Raw genomic sequence first — 19,894 nt, 5'->3', positions numbered from 1 at the left:
ACTTTGGATTTTTTTTGTTTGTTTTCAGCTTCAGAAACTCATTGTATAGGATGTTGGGAATTATACTAAATATCATCTGGTTCTATTTCTAAATCTACTATAATGTAACTTTGCCTATTTTATACACACAGTTGAATAATATGCCCTCTTTGTTGGAAATTAAACTGGGCTAAATATCTCATTCTTCTTGTAACCTAATTGTTCTAGTGAGAAGTGCTTCTGAATAACCAACAGGAAACAGCTTACTTTCTCCTGCTCAGTTAGGAAATATAGAACTCTTGTACAACTCATATATTATGTTATGATCTCAAGAGTTAGACCATAAATAGATCCACTGTTGGAGTTCTGAATCAAAGATGTCCTCTCCAATCAGAACTCCAAAGATATTGTTAGGACCACAGTCAAAAGCTTTAACGCCTTTTAGCAGAAGCACACTAGAAAGCAATTCCAAGTCAAAAAACCACAAAAATGATCATCTGGATTTCAAGAAGACAGGAGAGACTCACTGTTTTCAAATGATCGGATAGCATAGGAGGCCAGGGGAAATGAAGACATCTTCATCTTGCCTAGCACCAATGGAAGTTAGTAGTTAATGGACGCATACAGATGTATACAATTTCAGTGGCAAGCCCACTGTGGAAGCGCATTTACCACATTTATGACACACACATTATTTTGTCATATTTAACTGAGAACAAGCTAGATTTGGATTTATACAGCGTTAATTAGCAAGCCCTTGCATCATCCATGAAAGTATTTCTTTCCCTTGCATGTTACAAAGCAAGGTTCTGCACATAGAATCAACTGGCTGAACCAAACAGCCATTTTCAAGAAATCAAAACCACCACCACCACACCAGGGAACATCTTTTAAAGAGCACCAAGTATTTCAAGCAGATAAATATGAAGGTGTGATGGAGAGGTGGAAGGAATTAAAACAAAATGTGCAGTTTCCCTGGAGGGAGGGGAAAAAGGCAAAAAGAGAGACCCAGCTTTTGATCTAGAGCCTGCAAAAAAGTATCAGAGCTCAAAAATCACTCCTGTACCTCCAGCAGCTATTGTTCAGTACATCTGTAGGCAGCTAAAGTTTCTGTACAAAGATAACTAAATATAACACCAAAGAGACAGGTGAAAAGCTAGCAGGCATAATGAGGGGGAAAATTTTTTAATGCCATTTGTTGGATGGGTGCAGAAGAGAGAAAAGGAATGGTCTGGATTCTCATGCTTGCTTAGCAGGATACTTCCATAGTCTGAGGATTGCCGTGGACTTCAGTAGTTTCAGGTATTCCCATGTTCACCTCCCTTAGGTGGTTAGCTTGAAACCGTGATTGAGTGCTTTCTCCAGAACCTACACTTGAAGATGACTGGGTCCGGGAACGGATCAATCTGGTCATACTTGCAGATGGCACTGTAAGGAGAGAGGCAGTGAATGCCAGAAATAACAAATGTTTTTTTAACTGCCTCAGAGGTCTTATAATGGAGAAGGCAGAAAGAAAAGGAGAGCTGCTGCTGAAAAGCAAATCGGGCATCACTCTGTTCACAGTTCATTAATCTGTACTTGCTGGAGTAAAATGCAGGAACAGCTTAAATCCTTTCTCATCTTCAGATCTTGCTTGCAAATAAAATTCCTTTTCACTTCTCCCTCCCAGTTGAGCTTAATTTTCACTTTGTACTTTTACTTGTAACTGCTTCTTTAAAATACCCTCCAACTACCTATATATTTTGCTGAAGAAGAGTTAGGAATAATGTTTCTCCTACATAACATTTCACTCTAAGAAGTGAAATGGTTGTACAAGCCTTTGATCAGGGAACACCCTGATACAGTCAATCAGCAACATTCTGTGCAAAGCAGTCATGTCCTCTCCCCTCTATACACATGGATAGCCCATGAAGCTTTCTCAGAAAGCTGGAATTCGTTTATTTGATTCCTGCACCATATCTAGCTGCAAACCATGCAATAGTCAAACCAATGCAAATTAAACCACTAAAAAAGATTGTAGCACAAAAAGTATACAATGAGATGGCTTGGAGTGCCAAAGATCACCAGGCCATGCTGTAAGCGGCATAATGCATAAGAAAAATGGAACTCGGCCAAACCAGACATATACTTGTAGATACCTGACTCAGTGTTCAGGTGACTGAGTTGCATGTAAGGGACTGGAAGCAGAGATAAGAGAGGGAATGGGAAACAAAGTTAGGGTAGTTATAACAAACTTGAGACAATGTAAGCCTTGCCTGACCATAAGCGTTTCCCTATTTTGAATTCTATAAACTTTATGAATTGTTTAGTAAAACAATAAAGAATATTTTGGGCAATTTACAACATGGTTTCAGTTGTTTTGGCTTTTACTGAATCTGATATTAATTTCCACATTGGAAAAACGCTCATGCGTATTTCCTTTACAGATAAACATTTTAAGAATAGCCTATGCATCACTTTTGCCAATAAAGTTATTGGTAGGGAAAACTGTAATGATGTAATCTTTTAAGCACAGGTTAGATATTTGTCTCTCTAAAACAGCCTTTTGGAAACTGGACAACAAATCATTAAAAGGCAGAATTGTAATTCAAGGACTGATGATTAATGCTGCTTTACAAATGTCCTACTGTGGTAGACAAAACTATCTTCCAGTACAATAATGTGTATGAATTTACGATGGCCAAAGTACAGAATAGGATCTATGATTGAGAAATAAATAATCTCAGTCACTTAGTAGGTTCCAAATGGAAATTAATGCAAAGGCAATATATTATCACTTACTGTAACCCATTCCTTGAACAAAGTATTTGAAAGCTTCAGTTAGCTTCCCAGGCTGCAAGAGAAAAATAATAATCAAGAAGTAGATGCAAGTATTGCTATATACAATTTGAGGCATTATTACATATTTAAATAATTATATTTGGGTGGTTTATATATATATATATTTGTTGATTTTCAGGATATTTTCCAGTCTAATTTTTTAGTTTTTCCTTTTGTTGTTCCTTTTGTTATTTCATAATTAATTAATTAATTTGTTAGATGTTACAAATTCTTTTGGTATTTTTTAAAAAACTGCAATAAATGATTAGATGGATATCCTTTAGATGCAGTAAGTATCACAATTCCTAGAATAAAAGTATACCTGAACAACTTGGGGCAATCCCCCACAATCTGCCATCTGGAAGAGAAAAATGGATGGTCAAAAAAAAAAAAAAAAGCTATAAATCTATTAAGTGATTCCATCAGAGTACTATACGTAGAGAGGCAAAACACATTTTAAAACTGAACTTTTTTCTAGGTAAATACAAGTCCCTGATATACTGCAAAAGGGAGACAATAAAACATAACATTGGCAAAACAGGAAAAGACAAAATAGATATATAAAACATGTAATAAATGCACTCTCACCTAGCTACTAGGATGGAATAAATAACACATCAGGACTTGTTCTTTTAAACTGGAAGAGATTCGTGAACCATGTCGGTTGGAGATTTGTAAAATTAATACTGGGGGGCTATAAACATATATAAATCCCTAAATATCTCTACAGGAAGTTCTTGCCTTACAACAATTGGGACTTGAATTTCGCTAAGCAATATAGTTGTAAAGTGAGCCATCATGTGATTATAGTCCTTAGCAACCACCAGCCTGGCAATCCCTATTGCCACTGTTATGTGTATTTCACCAGTTGTTAGCTGAGAACCCATCACAATCCAAGCCATTCTGGGCTTGATACCACCCAGCTCCAAACTTTAGTGAGGTTTCTAATGCCCCCTCCCCATCTCTTGCACTATCTCTACCCTTTCAATTGCCCAGCACTCTGCCTTGCTGGGCAGCAAGTAGTCCCAGATCCGCCATGCTCCAGAAAGCTGCAAGCATCCCAGTCCAGTCCTAATCGCCCTTGCTAAACTGCACACTGAGATCCCTGCTGCCATGCGCTCTGCCACCCAAGCTCACCTTCACACTGCCATTTTCTTGCTCCTAGCCCTTTGTTCCTTTTTCACAATGCAAAACCACCCTCAAACAGTCCAAGAGTGTGGTAAAAAGTAGTATTTTGGCATATTCTTCCTCTGGAAGAGGCTACTTTGTGTCTCCCCCCCCCCCTTTCCATCATGCAAAGCCAGCTCATATGGTTCAGCAGTCAGGCCAGTACAGCGCGGGGTTGCAGAGGACCAAAAGGGCACAGATGTGGAGGGAAATAGGTGAGTGGGACAGTTGTAGCACCCCTGTGGTTGTAAGTAAGTAAGAGCAGACTGCCAAGCACCCTAATTTTTATCTCGTGACCCTGGGGGTACTGCAATGGCTATAACTTTGGGTGGGCATGGGTGATAAGTTGTTTCGTTCAGTGCTATCATAACTTCTAGCGTAATTTTAGACAGTTGCTGAATGAATTGTTGTTAAGAAATCATTCTTCCCACAATCCCCTACTACAAGTTTCATAGAAAGCCCACAGTAGGGGATCACCTTTCATTACAGAAATCTTTAATTTTTGGTTACCTTCAGGAGTGTGGTATTAATTGGATCTAGGCGTGAATTGCATTCAACCTATGAAACATAAAATAATGTGTGTATGTATGTGTAATTCAAAGCCCTCCCTAGGAAGCCAATGCCTCAGCAACAACAGTATCTATATATTAGAAGCAAAAGACTTAAAACTAAAATACTATAGTTACAGTCACTAATTTTAAAGACAATAATCCTATATTTCCTGTAATAACTGTTGCATTTCAGCATCTGACTGCTAGAACAAACCTGATCACATCACCACTCTGTCAGCTTTCAAGAAGGCTTCAACATCAACAGCTGTAGTAGCGAATAGCATGTTGGACTCAGATGTATGTTCAATAACCACCCAGTCAAAAAATTCACTGGGCATGTCTCTGTTTCACAAACTAATTTTTACAAAATTATCAAGATTGTTATCAAGAAAAAAAGGAAAATCCCATGTAGTCTGCAATATAAAGAGTCAAATGTGGATGGGATTAAGAATCCTAAACTTTTAGGAAGTGACAAATCCAATTCATATAACCAACTCCTTCAGAGATGCTTTTGGCGTTTGCTTTGTCTGTATACAATCTGCAGACTAAACCAACTCAGAGGAATACAGGAAATCATGCAATTTAGATCGTCTCCATTGAAATCACAAAGTGCTATGTAGTTCTGAATATACAAATATTCCATTTTGAAAGGAAAATTCAAACTTCTTTAGTTACTTATATTAACGACTGTTGAGATCCCCCACTTAGGAATCTTTGCTTGTATCTTATATCTTAAAATCAGAAAACTGCCTATATTAAAAATAATAATATATTATTAAAATGCAGATAAATTATTTACAGTGAAGGGAAAAATTATTTGATCCCCTGCTGATTTGTATGTTTGCCCACTGACAAAGAAATGATCAGTCTATAATTTTAATGGTAGGTTTATTTTAACAGTGAGAGACAGAATAACAAAAAAATCCAGAAAAACGCATTTCAAAAAAGTTATAAATTGATTTTAATGAGTGAAAGAAATATTTTGCCCCTTTGCAAAACGCGACTTAGTACTTGGTGGTAAAACCCTTGCTGGCAATCACAGAAGTCAGACATTTCTTGTAGTCGGCGACCAGGTTTGCACACATCTCAGGAGGGATTTTGTCCCACTCCTCTTTCCAAATCATTTCCAAGTCATTAAAGTTTCGAGGCTGATGTTTGGCAGCTCGAACTTTCAGCTCCCCCCACAGATTTTCTATGGGATTAAGGTCTGGAGACTGGCTAGGCCACTCCAGGACCTTAATGTGCTTCTTCTTGTGCCACTACTTTGTTGCTTTGGCTATGTGTTTTGGGTCATTGGTTGCTGGAATACCCATCCACAACCCATTTTCAATGCCCTGGCTGAGGGAAGGAGGTTCTCACCCAAGATTTGATAGTACATCGCCCTGTCCATTGTCCCTTTGATGCAATGAAGTTGTCCTGTCTCCTCAACAGAAAAACATCCCCAAAGCATAATGTTTCCATCTTCATGTTTGACGGTGGGGATGGTGTTCTCAGCATTCCTCCTCCTCCAAACATGGTGAGTTGAATTGATGCCAAAGAGCTTGATTTTGGTCTCATCTGACCACAACACTTTTGCCCAGTTCTCCTCTGAATCATTCAGATGTTCATTGGCAAATTTCAGACGGGTCTGTACATGTGCTCTGGGCAGGGGGACCTTGCAGGCTGTGTAGGATTTCAGTCCTTCATGGCATAGTGTATTACCAATTGTTTTCTTGGTGACTATGATCTTAGCTGCCTTGAAATCATTGACAAGATCCTCCTGTGTAGTTCTGGGCTGATTCCTCACTATTCTCATGATCACTGAAACTCTACGAGTTGAGATCTTGCATGGAGCCCCAGACCAAGGGAAAATGACAGTTATTTTGTGTTTCTTCCATTTGCGAATAATCGCACCAACTGTTGTCACCTTCTCACCAAGCTGCTTGGTGATAGTCTTGTAGCCCATTCCAGCCTTGTGTAGGTCTACAATCTTGTCCATGTCATCCTTGGACAGCTCTTTGGTCTTGGCCATGGTGGAGACTTTGGAATCTGATTGATTGCTTCTGTGGACAGATGTCTTTTATACAGGTAACAAGCTAAGATTGGGAGCACTCCCTTTAAGAGAGTGCTCCTAATCTCAGCTCGTTACCTGTATAAAAGACATCTTGGAGCCAGAAATCTTGCTGATTGATAGGGGATCAAATACTTCTTTCACTCATTAAAATGCAATCAACTTATAATTTTTTTGAAAATTTTTGTTTATTCTATCTCTCACTGTTAAAATAAACCTATCATTAAAATTATAGACTGATCATTTTTTTGTCAGTGGACAAATATACAAAATCAGCAGGGGATCAAATAAATTCTTCCCTCATTGTACATGCTTCAAATAAAGCAAATTCCAAATGTAGAAAATTCTACTTCCTCCAGTAAAGGAAAATTTGAAAAAACATAAATGAAATTACAGCAAGATCGCATTGAGGAAATAACTAATGATTAGGTTACTTACCACAGCCTCAACTGCAGGAGAGCTGTCTCCAACTACCAATAAGACAGGGCACCTGTAAAGAAGCCACAGTTTAGCATTATAATCTATACAATCATCAGATGAGTTTTCTGCAGGTTCCAAAGCTTTGTCAAAATGCTGAAATTGTGTGCTATCATAATGCAAATCCCATCCCTTATGTGTGTGCAAAATGATTATGTACAAAATGTGTGGGGATGTGCTGCAATGCTTTCATCACTTGCTGCTCTGTGATGTTCCCCATGGATATACCTGTATTAATACCATCTTCTGTTGTCAAAATCCTGCTTTTTAATTTTTTGATCATGCTCATATCTGGATCATGTTTTAATAATGCAACATTAAAGTAGAACATATAGGGCATCAGAACATGTTCAAACTCCATTTCAATGGGGACAGAGCTTTGTGTAACAAGTTTTCCAATCTTACTCAGCATTTGATTACAATACATAAATTAATATATATTGGGCATAAAGTCCTTAAATACTTTGCCATATATCAGAATACCACTTCTAGCTGTCAGAATGTTTGAGGGGTAGCAGCACTGGGTATAATGAAAGGAAAATACAAGCTTTCCTATAAGTAAACCAGTGTACCACAGTCTGAATGCCTGACAGCTCGGTGCCTGCTAAACATAAAGGCTGCTCTGAATAAAAGGCAGGTGTGTGAGTTGGATGATAACAAAGACAACAAAGAGAAGTCTACAGAGAAAACACCTGCTGGATTACCTCATCAGGAAAACAAACTGCCCCCCCCCCCCATGCTGCCTGGCTGGGATTCAGCTCATTACCCTGACACAGAAAAGAGCAGGTTCCTCATGCTGGAAAGTCTTACTTAAGAGTAAAGGATGGGGCCCTATTCAAGTCTACAGGCTCACAGACGAAGCTGGAACACTTACTTAGACTACTGGTGTGAAAGCAGAACAAGCTTCAAACCGCTGCTGCCACCAGATCCATTTACTTTCCTGGTTAGATACCGTGTTTTGAGCATTACTCTGATTTCTAAATTTGGACTGCTGAGGCCCCAAAGAGTCTGTTTTGTTTTCAGTCCTTTTCTCTGAATGTTCAAGGGACTAGGAATAATAAACTTCAGTAGGTTCTTGGAGAGCTCAATGTTTCTGTTACTTTCTAGTCCGTTTCCCACCTCTCTGTTACAAGAGTCTCTGCCATGCTGCAGGAATATACTCAGCATGATGAATTTATACAGACATTGCTTCAGGGCAAAGATTAACCCTACAATACACCATTCAGCTGAAGGCTTATGAAAGCTAAAAACTCAGCCCGCAAAAAGGAGTGTTGAAATATTTTGCATGTGTCTATAGTGCACACATACGTGCATATGTAATATAAATAATTTTATATGCAATATATAAAATATACATAAAAGCTTGCTACTACATCTATCAGAAGCACTAGAAAAAGTGAGGGAAGGGAGATAACTTTTCCAACCAAAGGAAATACAGGGCAAAAAAAAAAAAGAAAAAGAAAAAGAAAAAAGAAAAGAAAATCCACTCAGTTTCAAGCAATATGCTTGAAAGACAGCCAAAACATCTTACTTGAGTGTTTTTGCTGCTTCTTCATTCATACCCAAGATTGGTCTTTCAATATCCAGATCTCTGCGACTTGAAGGTAAAGACAGACTTGTTTAGTCTATTGTGATTGAAGTGATACAGAAGCTTTATAAATAAATAAATAAGCAAGTAAGCATTTGTAGTCTGGGAAGTACTGGATAAGACAGAGATCTTGTGTCATTAGATTATGACTACTTATCATGGGCAAAAATATGAAACTACTGAAGTACTGAACCTTGGTAATAAAAATATGGGGCTAAAACCATCTAATCTCAGTATTAGTTTTGTCAGAACTGGTTAGTTAAATGGATCTAGTCTCAAACTATGGCTATGAATGTTCTAAGAATGGATTGATATATGCTTATTACCCTTGTTAAATAATATATAACGTGGGCGACACAGAATCAGATGTCCCAATAATTTCTAATTTTTTTTAAGCTAGTTCTTAAAAACCACTGGACCACGTATGTTAAAATAACAGATATTTCAAATACACACACACACTTTTGAAATAAAGAGAAACTATTGAGAGAACAGAACATGCATCTCTCGCATTGCATCTGATTTGGAACACATGTTTAGCTTGATGAGGGGGCCCTTTCTAAATATCCTGTTTCTAAAGCGATATTCATGTACTGCTTCTTTCTTAAACAAAAAAGTAGAAAATTATGAAGAAATAATTAGAAGAGGTTTTGTTGTGGGAAAAAAAATCTACAACATTACTGACTATAATGATAATAAAAATGAAAAACTAAGACAAAAAAAAAAAAGAGTAAGATTTCTTCCCCTAAACCAGGGTTTCCCAACCAGGGGTGCTCGCACTTCTTGGGGGTGTGAGATGATATTTCAGGGGTGCAAAAACTTGGGTTTTCAAAATTATAGTGTATATGCATAATTTGTTGCTGTTATTTCGAACTTTTGTAAGAGGTGCAAGAATATATCAGAAGCGCTCTAGGGTTGTGGGGTATAGAAAAGTTTGGGAGCCCCTGCCCTAAACTATCTTGCAGGCTCTCTACAATTGAAATTAAAGCTAAATATTATGGAACACTTTAAATATACTGATTTGAGAATGTTCTTTATCTACTGCTTAAAGCATTATTTATACTTTCAAAACTAGACTGGAAAAAATGAAACAGTTTTTTTCAGTGTGGATCCAAAATAGACACATTACCTGTTATAGGAGGTAACAAAGAGCTGAAGGTTTTCCTGATTGATATCTTGTGCAATGTGAAGTCTGTATGTCTGAATTAGCTCCAGATTAGCCTGCAGTTCTTCCTGAGGAATGACAAATATTATAATTATTTGCCTGGTTAATTGTACTATAAAAAAGTAAGCACACTTCAGTCATCTTGTAAAAACTAAGAAGGTAATGTACGCTGCAGACTACAAGCAGGTAAAAACTATATAACAGCAGAAGTCCTGAGTTCCAGTTTATACTTACTATCTATCAGTCTTCTGTCACACCTATCTCAGGAATAAAACTTAAAGTTATGAAACCATAAGCATTTTTATAAACAATTCCTGAGCTAGGAACAAGAACAGTTTATTAGTATATGTAAGGCTGATTTTATATATACTGGCATTTTCAATATTAAAATTTGTAATTAACTTACATGGCCAAAATGGTGAGCTAAAACAATATCCACAAGGTTAGTTGTCCATCCAGAAAGCTAAAAAAATAAACAAACCAAAACAAAATTACATATTGGCACTGCTCAGTTCTATATTAACACATCCTGCCTTTTCACATGCTTGTTTCACCCATCTGTAATTCTAGTATTAGAAATACATGCAGATATTCTCTCTAAATCATGCATTATTTGACCCAAGGCCAGGTTTATGGCTGAGAGAAACTCTAGAATACAGCTACATAAAATGTATCAAAATACATTTCAGTATGTTAAATAAATAAAGCTACTTCTCTATTCTTTCATCTTTCTTTGGGTTTGAAAAAGAAAAAAAGTGATAGTCCATAACAAATACTTATTCAGTTATTTTTTGAATTTCTAGTCTTGCAGGACAATATTATCACCTTGGTCACAAAACAGAGAGTTCCATCCTACCTTGGATGCTGCCCAATCTATCCAACCTTTTGCGCATGGATCAATATTAATTAGCAATAAGCCTTCTACCAAGTCTGGATGATTCAACTAAAAACAGAATGGAAAATATTAAAGTTTTATTTTTCTGATTATTTATGCTGCATTCTGGTTTATTTTTATTATGACAGTATAATAAATATATCAAATGAATATATAAACATAGGAAATAAACAGTTTATTGTGGCAATCATTATGTTTGCCACCTTGAGTTGTACAAAATAATCTAATAATGAAGTATAAATTATGAATAAGAAGGAATGACTAAAACATAATTTTAAGGTGGCCATAGTGTTAGGGAATATAACTTAGAACACAAGGAAGTGCTGGCAAATTTATAGTAGTTTTCAAAAGTAAATGTACTCTTTTTTATGAGAAGATGATGATGCACTAATTGTTTTTTACAATAGCATGATAACCATAATCTTGAATAAACTGCCTCAAATTTAGTCATCATTTTAGGGCATTTATACCTCTAAAGAATGAGTCTGTTTTTGCCACTATTGGCAAAACGTTCTGCTCACTACTACATGTATCACTCCTATGTTTGAATTCTACATGGACATCTAGAGCCTAAATAGACTTAATTAGCTGAAACAAAGAAATGAGCACAAACAAATGCTATTTACCGCAAACTTGCTGAGAATATAGGCACCAGCTCCAACTCCTATTCCAATTACACTTTTTAGGCTGAAAAAAAGTTGAAAATGAAGAGAATCCCTTAGTATACTTTTTATTAGCAGGACCCTCCAATTTATGGAACCTTAATATCATACTACTTATACCATTTTCCTTTATATGATTTATGTTAAGAAATAAGATTCTACAAATGGCATCTGAATAAACTTTACAACCATTGTCTTTATTGCAATATGATAACAGCTGTTATTTCTCCTCTGGACAAACATCAAAGAAAGGCTATTTAGCATCTGTGATTGGGTTATTCTGCATACTTGCCTCAGGTGCATAAGAACAGCGGGAAGCATTTCAGCGAGTTCATCAGTACTAGGATACTGGTATCTGAAATCAGAAAAGATGAAGTTGACATAAAAGGACTTTATTCCAAGGCTAGCTCATCAATATATGCCATTTTGCAAGGAGATCCAACAATTCCATAGTAACAGAGTCTAGGACATGCTTAATCAGAGCACGGATTTGTAGTGATCAAAACACTTTCAACACAGGGGCCTAAGGGAGTCACAAAAGGCTTGTCCTTCCAGGTAATATATCTACATACATTACCCACGGCATCATTCCTAATTGTATTTCTATATCTTCCAAATCAGTACTGTATCTCTTTACATACATTAAACCAGTGGTGGCGAACCTATGGCATGGGTGCCAGAGGCGGCACTCAGAGCCCTCTCTGTGGGTATGTGTGCCGTTGCCCCAGTCCTAGGCTCTCAGCTGAGTTTTATAAAACCTTTTTGCTTTAGGCATCCGCCGCCATGTGCAAAAAAAAAAAAAGGTTCAATCAATCAGTCAATTTTAACTTTTTGTGGGAAAAAAAAAGATTTTGCAAAGCTAGAATTGATTGATTGAACTTTTTAGTCCTACCCAGTCTACCGTTACCATCGCAGCCATGACCACTCAATGGGTCACACCCACCCAATTGGCCACACCCAGCCAATGGGCAACACCTGTCAAGCCCCTAAAGGCTTGCCATACGAACGGGGACGGGGGAGCGTGGATAACGACCTACCAGCCCGGGAAACAGCTGAGCACTGCCCCGCCACGCCCCATGGCTGCACCCGCCGAACCTCAACTGAACAGACATCTCCGTGGGCTACGCCACAGACGCCAGCGAAACCCAAGGGAGGCCCGTTACCGGCAGGGTCGGAGGACCACGAATGCCAGCTGCAGTTTGCGGAAGGCGGGCCATCTAGGGCCGAGAGGACTGCACTCCGGCGGCCGGACCCAGCAAAGGGGGGTGGGGGGTTATCCTTTAGCAACCAGGACGGTAGGCAGGGCAAGTTTGGCGGCGGGCAACTGGCGCGCGGTTCGGGCGCACGGACAACGGGGGGTGGGGGCGGAGTTCCGTCGGGGAAAGGGAAAGTAACAGGGAAAGGGTGGGGCATTTATTCATTTGGAACGGATGGTGGTTTGGAACCGGGGGCGGACCCACAGGGTGGAGCACGCCGATATATGGCGGTGGGAGATAACTAACACCAGTGCTGACTTTGTCTCACTTGCATAATAAAGTGCTTGTTGGGTGTCAGTGTGTGCCGGTCTTCTTTGCCTTCGCGCTACGGACGACATCGGATATTCTGACATAAAGTCAGCACTCACACCTCTAACGTTTCTCCAGCCGCCCGCTCCCACGTGCGGTGGAAGGCTCAGGTATGGCGGAGGGAACGCAGGGCCCCGCCCTGGCTGAGGGAGAGGTGGCGACCGACGGGGCTGCGGACGCGGTCCCGGCGGCGGAGGCGGCGCCAGCCCAGCCGGTGGTGTGGCCGAAACTGCTACTGTCTACGGTCCCAGCACTCGACGTGGGGGAGGTAGAGGCCGCTAAGCCACAGGAGGAGTGGTGGCAAAGCCCGGCGGTAACGGGATTGCAACCCGAACAGCTAAAAACACCGAAGCCGAAGCCCAGTCTTTCGGGGTGGAGGGAGAGACGTGCCACCATGGAGGATGATGAAGACTGGAGCTACTCTACGGCCCCGGGGCAGGAGACCATGGATATATTGCGCCATCGGTTTGGCGAAGCAAGCTATAGGGACGCCGCCGATACGTGGCAATCGGAAGGGGAAGCTGCGGGCCGCACCCCCTCATCTAGGTTCCGCCTGAGTAGTCCGCGGCTGCGGTTGCCTAATCCCACGGGTGGGTTGGGAACCCTGGGCCTCCTTTCGAGCAGGCCACCGGGTCAGGCACACTCAGCTCAGCCGGGCGGCCCCACGGATGTGGCAAAAGGTTCAGCGAGGCCAGGGGGTGTGGAGCAGCAGGGCTTCACGGCTGGGTATCCGAACCTTGGGCCAGGCCAACCCCAGGGACCGTGGGGGCCGGCCTATCCATGGGGGGTGCCTCCTATCCCGGTCACCTTTGATGGGAACCCCGACCACCTGGCAATGTTCTTAGGCCAGGCCATAAGCCACCTGGACCAGTTTGCACAGCTGTACGTCTCCCAGTGGGCTATGGTCGGCGCCATTACCGCCGCCTTATGCGGGGAGGCGGCTGCATGGGCAGCCGACCTGTACAGCGACCATGCCCGAGAGTTGGGGAATGCGGGGCTGTTCTTGGATGCTCTGCATGGGAGGTTTGAGGATCCCACCCGGGCGCAGAGGGCCGAGGCAGACCTGCTGGCGCTTCACCAGGGGAACCGCCCAGTCGTCGAATACGTGCGGGAGTTCCGGAAGTTAGCCGGCCGGTTGCAGTCTTCATGGCCGGAGCGGATGTTGGTACACCAATTCAGAGCAGGCCTAGACTATGACCTACGGCAAGCCTGCGTGTACCGGGGTGTGCCCAACAGATTGAGAGACTGGTTTAGGGTGGTGGTCGAACTCGAGGCAGGCCTTAAGGCTGTATATCGAGGGATCGGGGACGTTCCGCGGCCGCGGCGTCTCGGAGAGAAGCCTCGTGAGGGAAGCCAGGACCAACAGCGGATACCGCCAAAACCACCCGGGGCGTCAAAAGAAGCCGGTTTCCGATGTTTCCGCTGCGACCAACCGGGCCATCGAGCAGCCGACTGCCCAGCACCCAGCCCCCGTAAGGGCGCAACAAGTGGTAGAGCCATGCCCGTAAAGAAACCGACGGAGAGTTCGAGGGCGACTATTCAACAGCCAACCCCAGGGCCGAACAAGGGGTCTCCGGTCATGGCGGAGTCTACAGCTATGGCACGGTACCAGCTGGGAGACGAGGAGGACAACCCTGACGACGTATTGGGCGATCCAATGGTGAGTGACCCTATTAATCCGTTTATCCTCCCTATAGTTCTCACGAGTCCGGTAACAGGGGTACAGAAGGCGTGTCAGGCCTTGATCGATACGGGGTGCACGCGGTGTCTGATGAGCAGGAAGGTGGCGGTGGATAGTGGGTTCCGGATATATCCATTGCCGCAACCAATACGGTTCGAACAAGTGGATGGGTCCCTGTTGGGAGGAGTCCCCGCAACCCACGTAACGGAACAGGTACGCATGGACCTAGGAGATCATTGGGAGGTGTTGCGGTTCATTGTGGTGCCCACGTTGACTGAGACTGTCATATTAGGGTTGTCCTGGCTGGACAAATGGACCCCAACCATTTGGTGGGAGGGAGGGTACCGTAAGGTGCGTTTGGGAAAGGGCCCGATGCCAGAGACTGGCAATAATGGAGACCAGGTTCCTGAGGCCCCGGAGGTGACGGCGCGACTCCAGGAGGAGGGGGGGGGAAGCGACGTACCCTGAGGAATACAGAGATTTAGCAATGGTCTTCAGCGAGGAGGAGTGTAATCACCTACCCCCTCACTGGTCAACGGATTGCGCCATAGAGTTATTGCCGGGGGTTAAACTCCCGAAACCACGGATGTACGCCATGACATCACCAGAGGTGCAGGAACTCCGTAGATACATTGACCAGAATTTGGCGCGGGGGTTCATTCAGCCTGCTAGGTCACGGATAGCGGCTCCCGTACTTTTCAAGGAAAAGAAGGATGGGTCGTTACGCTTATGTGTTGATTTCCGAGGGTTAAACGCAGTATGTGTTGAGCATGTATACCCCCTCCCCCTAATGAAGGACTTGTTAGCGCATCTGGGAACGGGACGTATATTTACCAAATTGGACCTACGGGAGGCTTACTATAAAGTACGAATCAAGGCTGGCGACGAGTGGAAAACGGCATTTAACTGTCCGTTGGGTAGCTTCCAGTTTCGCGTCATGCCGTTCGGGTTACGGGGGGCCCCGGCAGTGTTCATGCAGTTGATCAATCAGGTATTGCATGAACACCTATACCGCGGGGTACTCGTGTACCTCGATGATATTCTAATATACACCGCAACAAGGGAGGAGCATGTCAGTCTGGTGAGGCAGGTGCTGCGGAAGTTATTGGAGGCACAACTTTATGTAAAGTTGTCTAAGTGCGAGTTCCACCGGGAGCGACTAGATTACCTGGGCTACCGTATATCGGGGAGCGGGGTGGAAATGGACCCGAGCAAGGTGCAAGCAGTACAGGAATGGCAAGCGCCCCAGACGAGACGCCAACTGCAAAGTTTTCTCGGATTCGCGAATTTTTATCGCCAGTTCATTCTGTTATTTCCCAACGTGGTGCATCCCCTCACGGAACTGCTGCGGACAAGACACCTGGCGGCGAGACCTCGCCCGAGCCACCGAATAGAGTGGATATGAGTTGCCAAAAGGCATTTGAGACACTGAAAACGTTATTTGCCAAAGAGCCCGTATTGCGCCACCCAGACCAGAGTGCCCCATTCGTGGTACAGGTGGACGCAAGTGATGTGGCAGTGGGGGCGGTGCTGTTGCAGAAGAACAGTGGGGGAGCGTTGCAGCCATGTGCCTATACCTCGCGGAAGTTCACGACGGCCGAGCGTAGCTGGACCGTCTGGGAGAAGGAGGCCTTCGCGATCCGCTGGGCTCTAGCAACATGGAGGCATTTGTTAGAAGGGGCCAAGCAGCCGTTTGAGGTGTGGACAGACCATAAGAATTTGGAGGCGCTACAGACCCCGAGGCGCTTAGCCCCCAAACATGTCCGGTGGGCCCAATATTTCAACCGGTTTCGGTTCACTCTGAGGTATGTGCCGGGAGGGAAAAACTTTCTGGCCGACGCATTGTCGCGGATGCCGCAGTACCATAGCAAACGGGAGGAGGTCATACAGGCACTAATGCCGCCTCCGCGGCATGATACCGCTAAGACTGTAAGTCACAGGTCTCAGGTAAGTGACCTAGAGGCTATTAGAGCTGCCCTGCTGACGGATACATGGGCGAATGAACATTCAGGGTGCTTAACTACTCGGGACGGTGTGGCATGGAAAGGCGGTAGGATATATGTGCCCGAGAGCCTACGCCTAGCCGTGCTCCAACAGTGCCATGACGCAAAACAAGCGGGCCATTTTGGGTTTGTAAAGACCCTACATCTATTACGACGACAATTCTGGTGGCCCAAACTGAAGGTAGATGTGGAACGGTATGTCAGAGGATGCCACGTATGCGCCAGTGCCAAACCCCGAGTAGGGAAGCCCATAGGGTTGTTACAACCAGTGGCTGATCCATCCCGGCCGTGGGAAGAGATCGCCATGGATTTTATTGTGGAACTGCCTGACAACCGGGGATACAACGTAATATGGACCGTGATAGATCTCTTCTCCAAACAGGCGCATTTTATTCCAAGCAAGGGCCTGCCATCAGCGCGGGGGTTGTCACGGTTGTTTATTCAACACGTTTACCGACTCCATGGCATACCCAGAAGAATTGTATCGGATAGAGGGGTGCAATTCACCGCGAAGTTCTGGAGGGAGTTCGTTCGTACACTAGGGTCCTCGTAGGCGTTGAGTTCAGCGTATCACCCGAGCACCAACGGGGCGGCAGAAAGGGCAAATGCCATGGTGGAAAGATACCTCCGGAGTTATGTGTCATTTCAGCAAACGGACTGGGTGGACCTCTTGCCGTTTGCTGAAGTGGCATATAATAACACTGTCCACAACAGTACGGGGTATACCCCGTTTAAGATAGTGTATGGGATGGAGTTTAACCCCATTCCCGATCTGTCACCAGAGGTAGCTAGCGGCCAGACCCCTCAAACATGGTACTCCCAGATCACAGGGTTGTGGGACCGGGTGAAGGAAGCACGGAGGAAGGCCGAGGCTGCTGCCAAACTCCAAGCCGACAAAAGACGAGCAGAGCACAAACCGTTCCAGGTGGGAGACTGGGTATATTTAGCCACCAAGTATTTACGCTTGCAGGTGCCATGCAAAAAACTGGGCCCGAAATATGTGGGCCCCTTCCAGATCCTCAAAGTGGTCAACCCGGTGACGGTTCAATTACGGCTACCCGCCTCTCTAGGCAAAGTTCATCCCGTGTTCCATAGTAGCCTGCTCAAACCTGCACATAAAAGTCCCTACGCTGACGGGGCACCCGGGCCGGTCTCGGGGTCTCATTATGAAGTGCAGGAAGTCTTAGACTCACGTAGGCGCTATGGTAAGACCCAATACCTCCTTCGATGGAAAGGATACCCGTTGTCGGACGCAACCTGGGTGGGAGAGGAGGATATAAACGCACCTAACCTAATCCGAACGTTTCACCGTAAGTGCCCGGGGAAGCCAGGGCGAGACAGATGCAACGTGGTATATTCAACCCCTTCCCTTTCTTTTCCAGGGGGACACGTGGTAAAGGGGGCCGCATGTCAAGCCCCTAAAGGCTTGCCATACGAACGGGGACGGGGGAGCGTGGATAACGACCTACCAGCCCGGGAAACAGCTGAGCACTGCCCCGCCACGCCCCATGGCTGCACCCGCCGAACCTCAACTGAACAGACATCTCCGTGGGCTACGCCACAGACGCCAGCGAAACCCAAGGGAGGCCCGTTACCGGCAGGGTCGGAGGACCACGAATGCCAGCTGCAGTTTGCGGAAGGCGGGCCATCTAGGGCCGAGAGGACTGCACTCCGGCGGCCGGACCCAGCAAAGGGGGGTGGGGGGTTATCCTTTAGCAACCAGGACGGTAGGCAGGGCAAGTTTGGCGGCGGGCAACTGGCGCGCGGTTCGGGCGCACGGACAACGGGGGGTGGGGGCGGAGTTCCGTCGGGGAAAGGGAAAGTACAGGGAAAGGGTGGGGCATTTATTCATTTGGAACGGATGGTGGTTTGGAACCGGGGGCGGACCCACAGGGTGGAGCACGCCGATATATGGCGGTGGGAGGTAACTAACACCAGTGCTGACTTTGTCTCACTTGCATAATAAAGTGCTTGTTGGGTGTCAGTGTGTGCCGGTCTTCTTTGCCTTCGCGCTACGGACGACATCGGATATTCTGACAACACCCACCCGGCATCCAAGGATGCATAAGTGAGTTTTGGGTTGCAGTTTGGGCACTTGGTCTCTAAAAGGCTCGCCATCACTGCATTAAGCCAATACTGGAAATCTGGCTATTCCCCCATCTATTTCAATTTTAAACATTCTGGATTAAAGGAATATTATACTTACCCAGAAGGGAAAGGAGGAGCCCCCTCTTGTTGTCCAGGTGCATCAACATGGCATACAGCAAAGTGTTGTGTGATTTCCTGCATGTCTTCAAAATTGAAGAAAGTGTTGAAGCAGGACTTATCTGTAGGACAAACCCACAAAATGACCATGAAAAGCACCACTCCAGTTCCTGGTTCGATAAAAAGTAACTACAAGTTAAATGGTAAGGTTCATGTTTGTTTTCTAGTTATGGTAAATTAAAAGAACAGTTTCTGCATCGAACACTTCTATTCTGAAAATATGAATACAATACAGTCAGTGAGTCAGCAGATGAAAATACCATGAAAAAAAGGACTCACGGTTGAGGCCAATATCATGATACGTTAGGATGACAGGACGATTGCCTTTTGAAGTGCCCCGCATAGTGACATGGACAACTCCATAAGCTGTCTCTATATCATGCTCCTACAGAACAAAATGTCAATTTTGAGATTAAAGAGGAATAACCTCTACAGAGAAAACATGACATAGTCCCCAGTAAATAACTCAAAAACTGAAAACACCTGGGAATAAAAAGGATATTATTAATCTGCAGGAAAAGCCTCCTAATCAGAAAACAATGATCCTAGAAATCATCTTTTTACAAAGTTCTCATCAAATTGTGAATTTTACATTTTAAGAACTGCTCAGAGAAAGGAATTTTATATAGAAGATGTTAAAACAGGAAAGGTTCATTTTTGTATTCTTTCAGTTTTCATTAAAGAAATGTGACAAGAATAGTGCATATGCTCTTTCCTAATGTATTCAAGTGTAATACATATACCCAGCAGGATTCACACATTTTTTCTATAGATTTAGTTCTTTCATGGGATCCATTTATTGATTGAGAAGAAGAAGATACTAACACATCTTACATGAAAATATATAGGTTTTCAGTTTGGGCTTTCTTATAGGAGTTATATTTGGGGGGGAGGAAACGGCTATACATTGAAGTTTTTAGGTTGAATCTGAATCTGAAAAACTGAAAACAACTGAAATTCAAAATGCTTTCAAATGTTGTAGAGCTCACTTTAAACATTAAGCTGTTAAAAAAAGGAGAGAGAAAA

The 19,894-nt window shown here is 43.7% G+C and overlaps 1 protein-coding gene across 5 annotated transcripts in view; it reads right to left on the bottom strand.

The window, feature by feature from the left end:
• Nucleotides 1–8: 8 nt before the first annotated feature.
• NDRG3 (NDRG family member 3) overlaps nt 9–19,894 on the bottom strand; it is a 56,970-nt gene continuing 37,084 nt past the window's right edge. For 3 of the 5 annotated variants that reach the window (XM_039319148.1, XM_039319149.1, XM_039319147.1), the window contains 14 exons: nt 19,148–19,253; nt 18,810–18,930; nt 11,647–11,709; nt 11,319–11,379; nt 10,654–10,740; nt 10,204–10,260; nt 9,762–9,865; nt 8,576–8,641; nt 7,006–7,057; nt 4,477–4,524; nt 3,122–3,157; nt 2,761–2,812; nt 2,118–2,156; nt 9–1,407 (listed from right to left, as the gene is read on the bottom strand). In XM_039319148.1, coding sequence (XP_039175082.1) covers nt 1,229–1,407; nt 2,118–2,156; nt 2,761–2,812; nt 3,122–3,157; nt 4,477–4,524; nt 7,006–7,057; nt 8,576–8,641; nt 9,762–9,865; nt 10,204–10,260; nt 10,654–10,740; nt 11,319–11,379; nt 11,647–11,709; nt 18,810–18,930; nt 19,148–19,253 — 1,071 coding nt within the window. In that variant the 3' untranslated portion in view covers nt 9–1,228. The remainder of the gene's footprint in view (nt 1,408–2,117; nt 2,157–2,760; nt 2,813–3,121; nt 3,158–4,476; nt 4,525–7,005; nt 7,058–8,575; nt 8,642–9,761; nt 9,866–10,203; nt 10,261–10,653; nt 10,741–11,318; nt 11,380–11,646; nt 11,710–18,809; nt 18,931–19,147; nt 19,254–19,894) is intronic. The other 2 variants (XM_039319153.1, XM_039319152.1) reach the window with 1 other exon arrangement.

This window comes from Crotalus tigris, unplaced genomic scaffold (assembly GCF_016545835.1).
Source record: "Crotalus tigris isolate CLP2741 ecotype Arizona unplaced genomic scaffold, ASM1654583v1 scf7180000022411.5474196:2289641, whole genome shotgun sequence".
Classification (NCBI taxonomy): domain Eukaryota; kingdom Metazoa; phylum Chordata; class Lepidosauria; order Squamata; family Viperidae; genus Crotalus; species Crotalus tigris.
The sequence above is the reverse complement of the archived record's forward strand: the minus strand, read 5'-3'. Positions and strand labels throughout refer to the sequence as shown.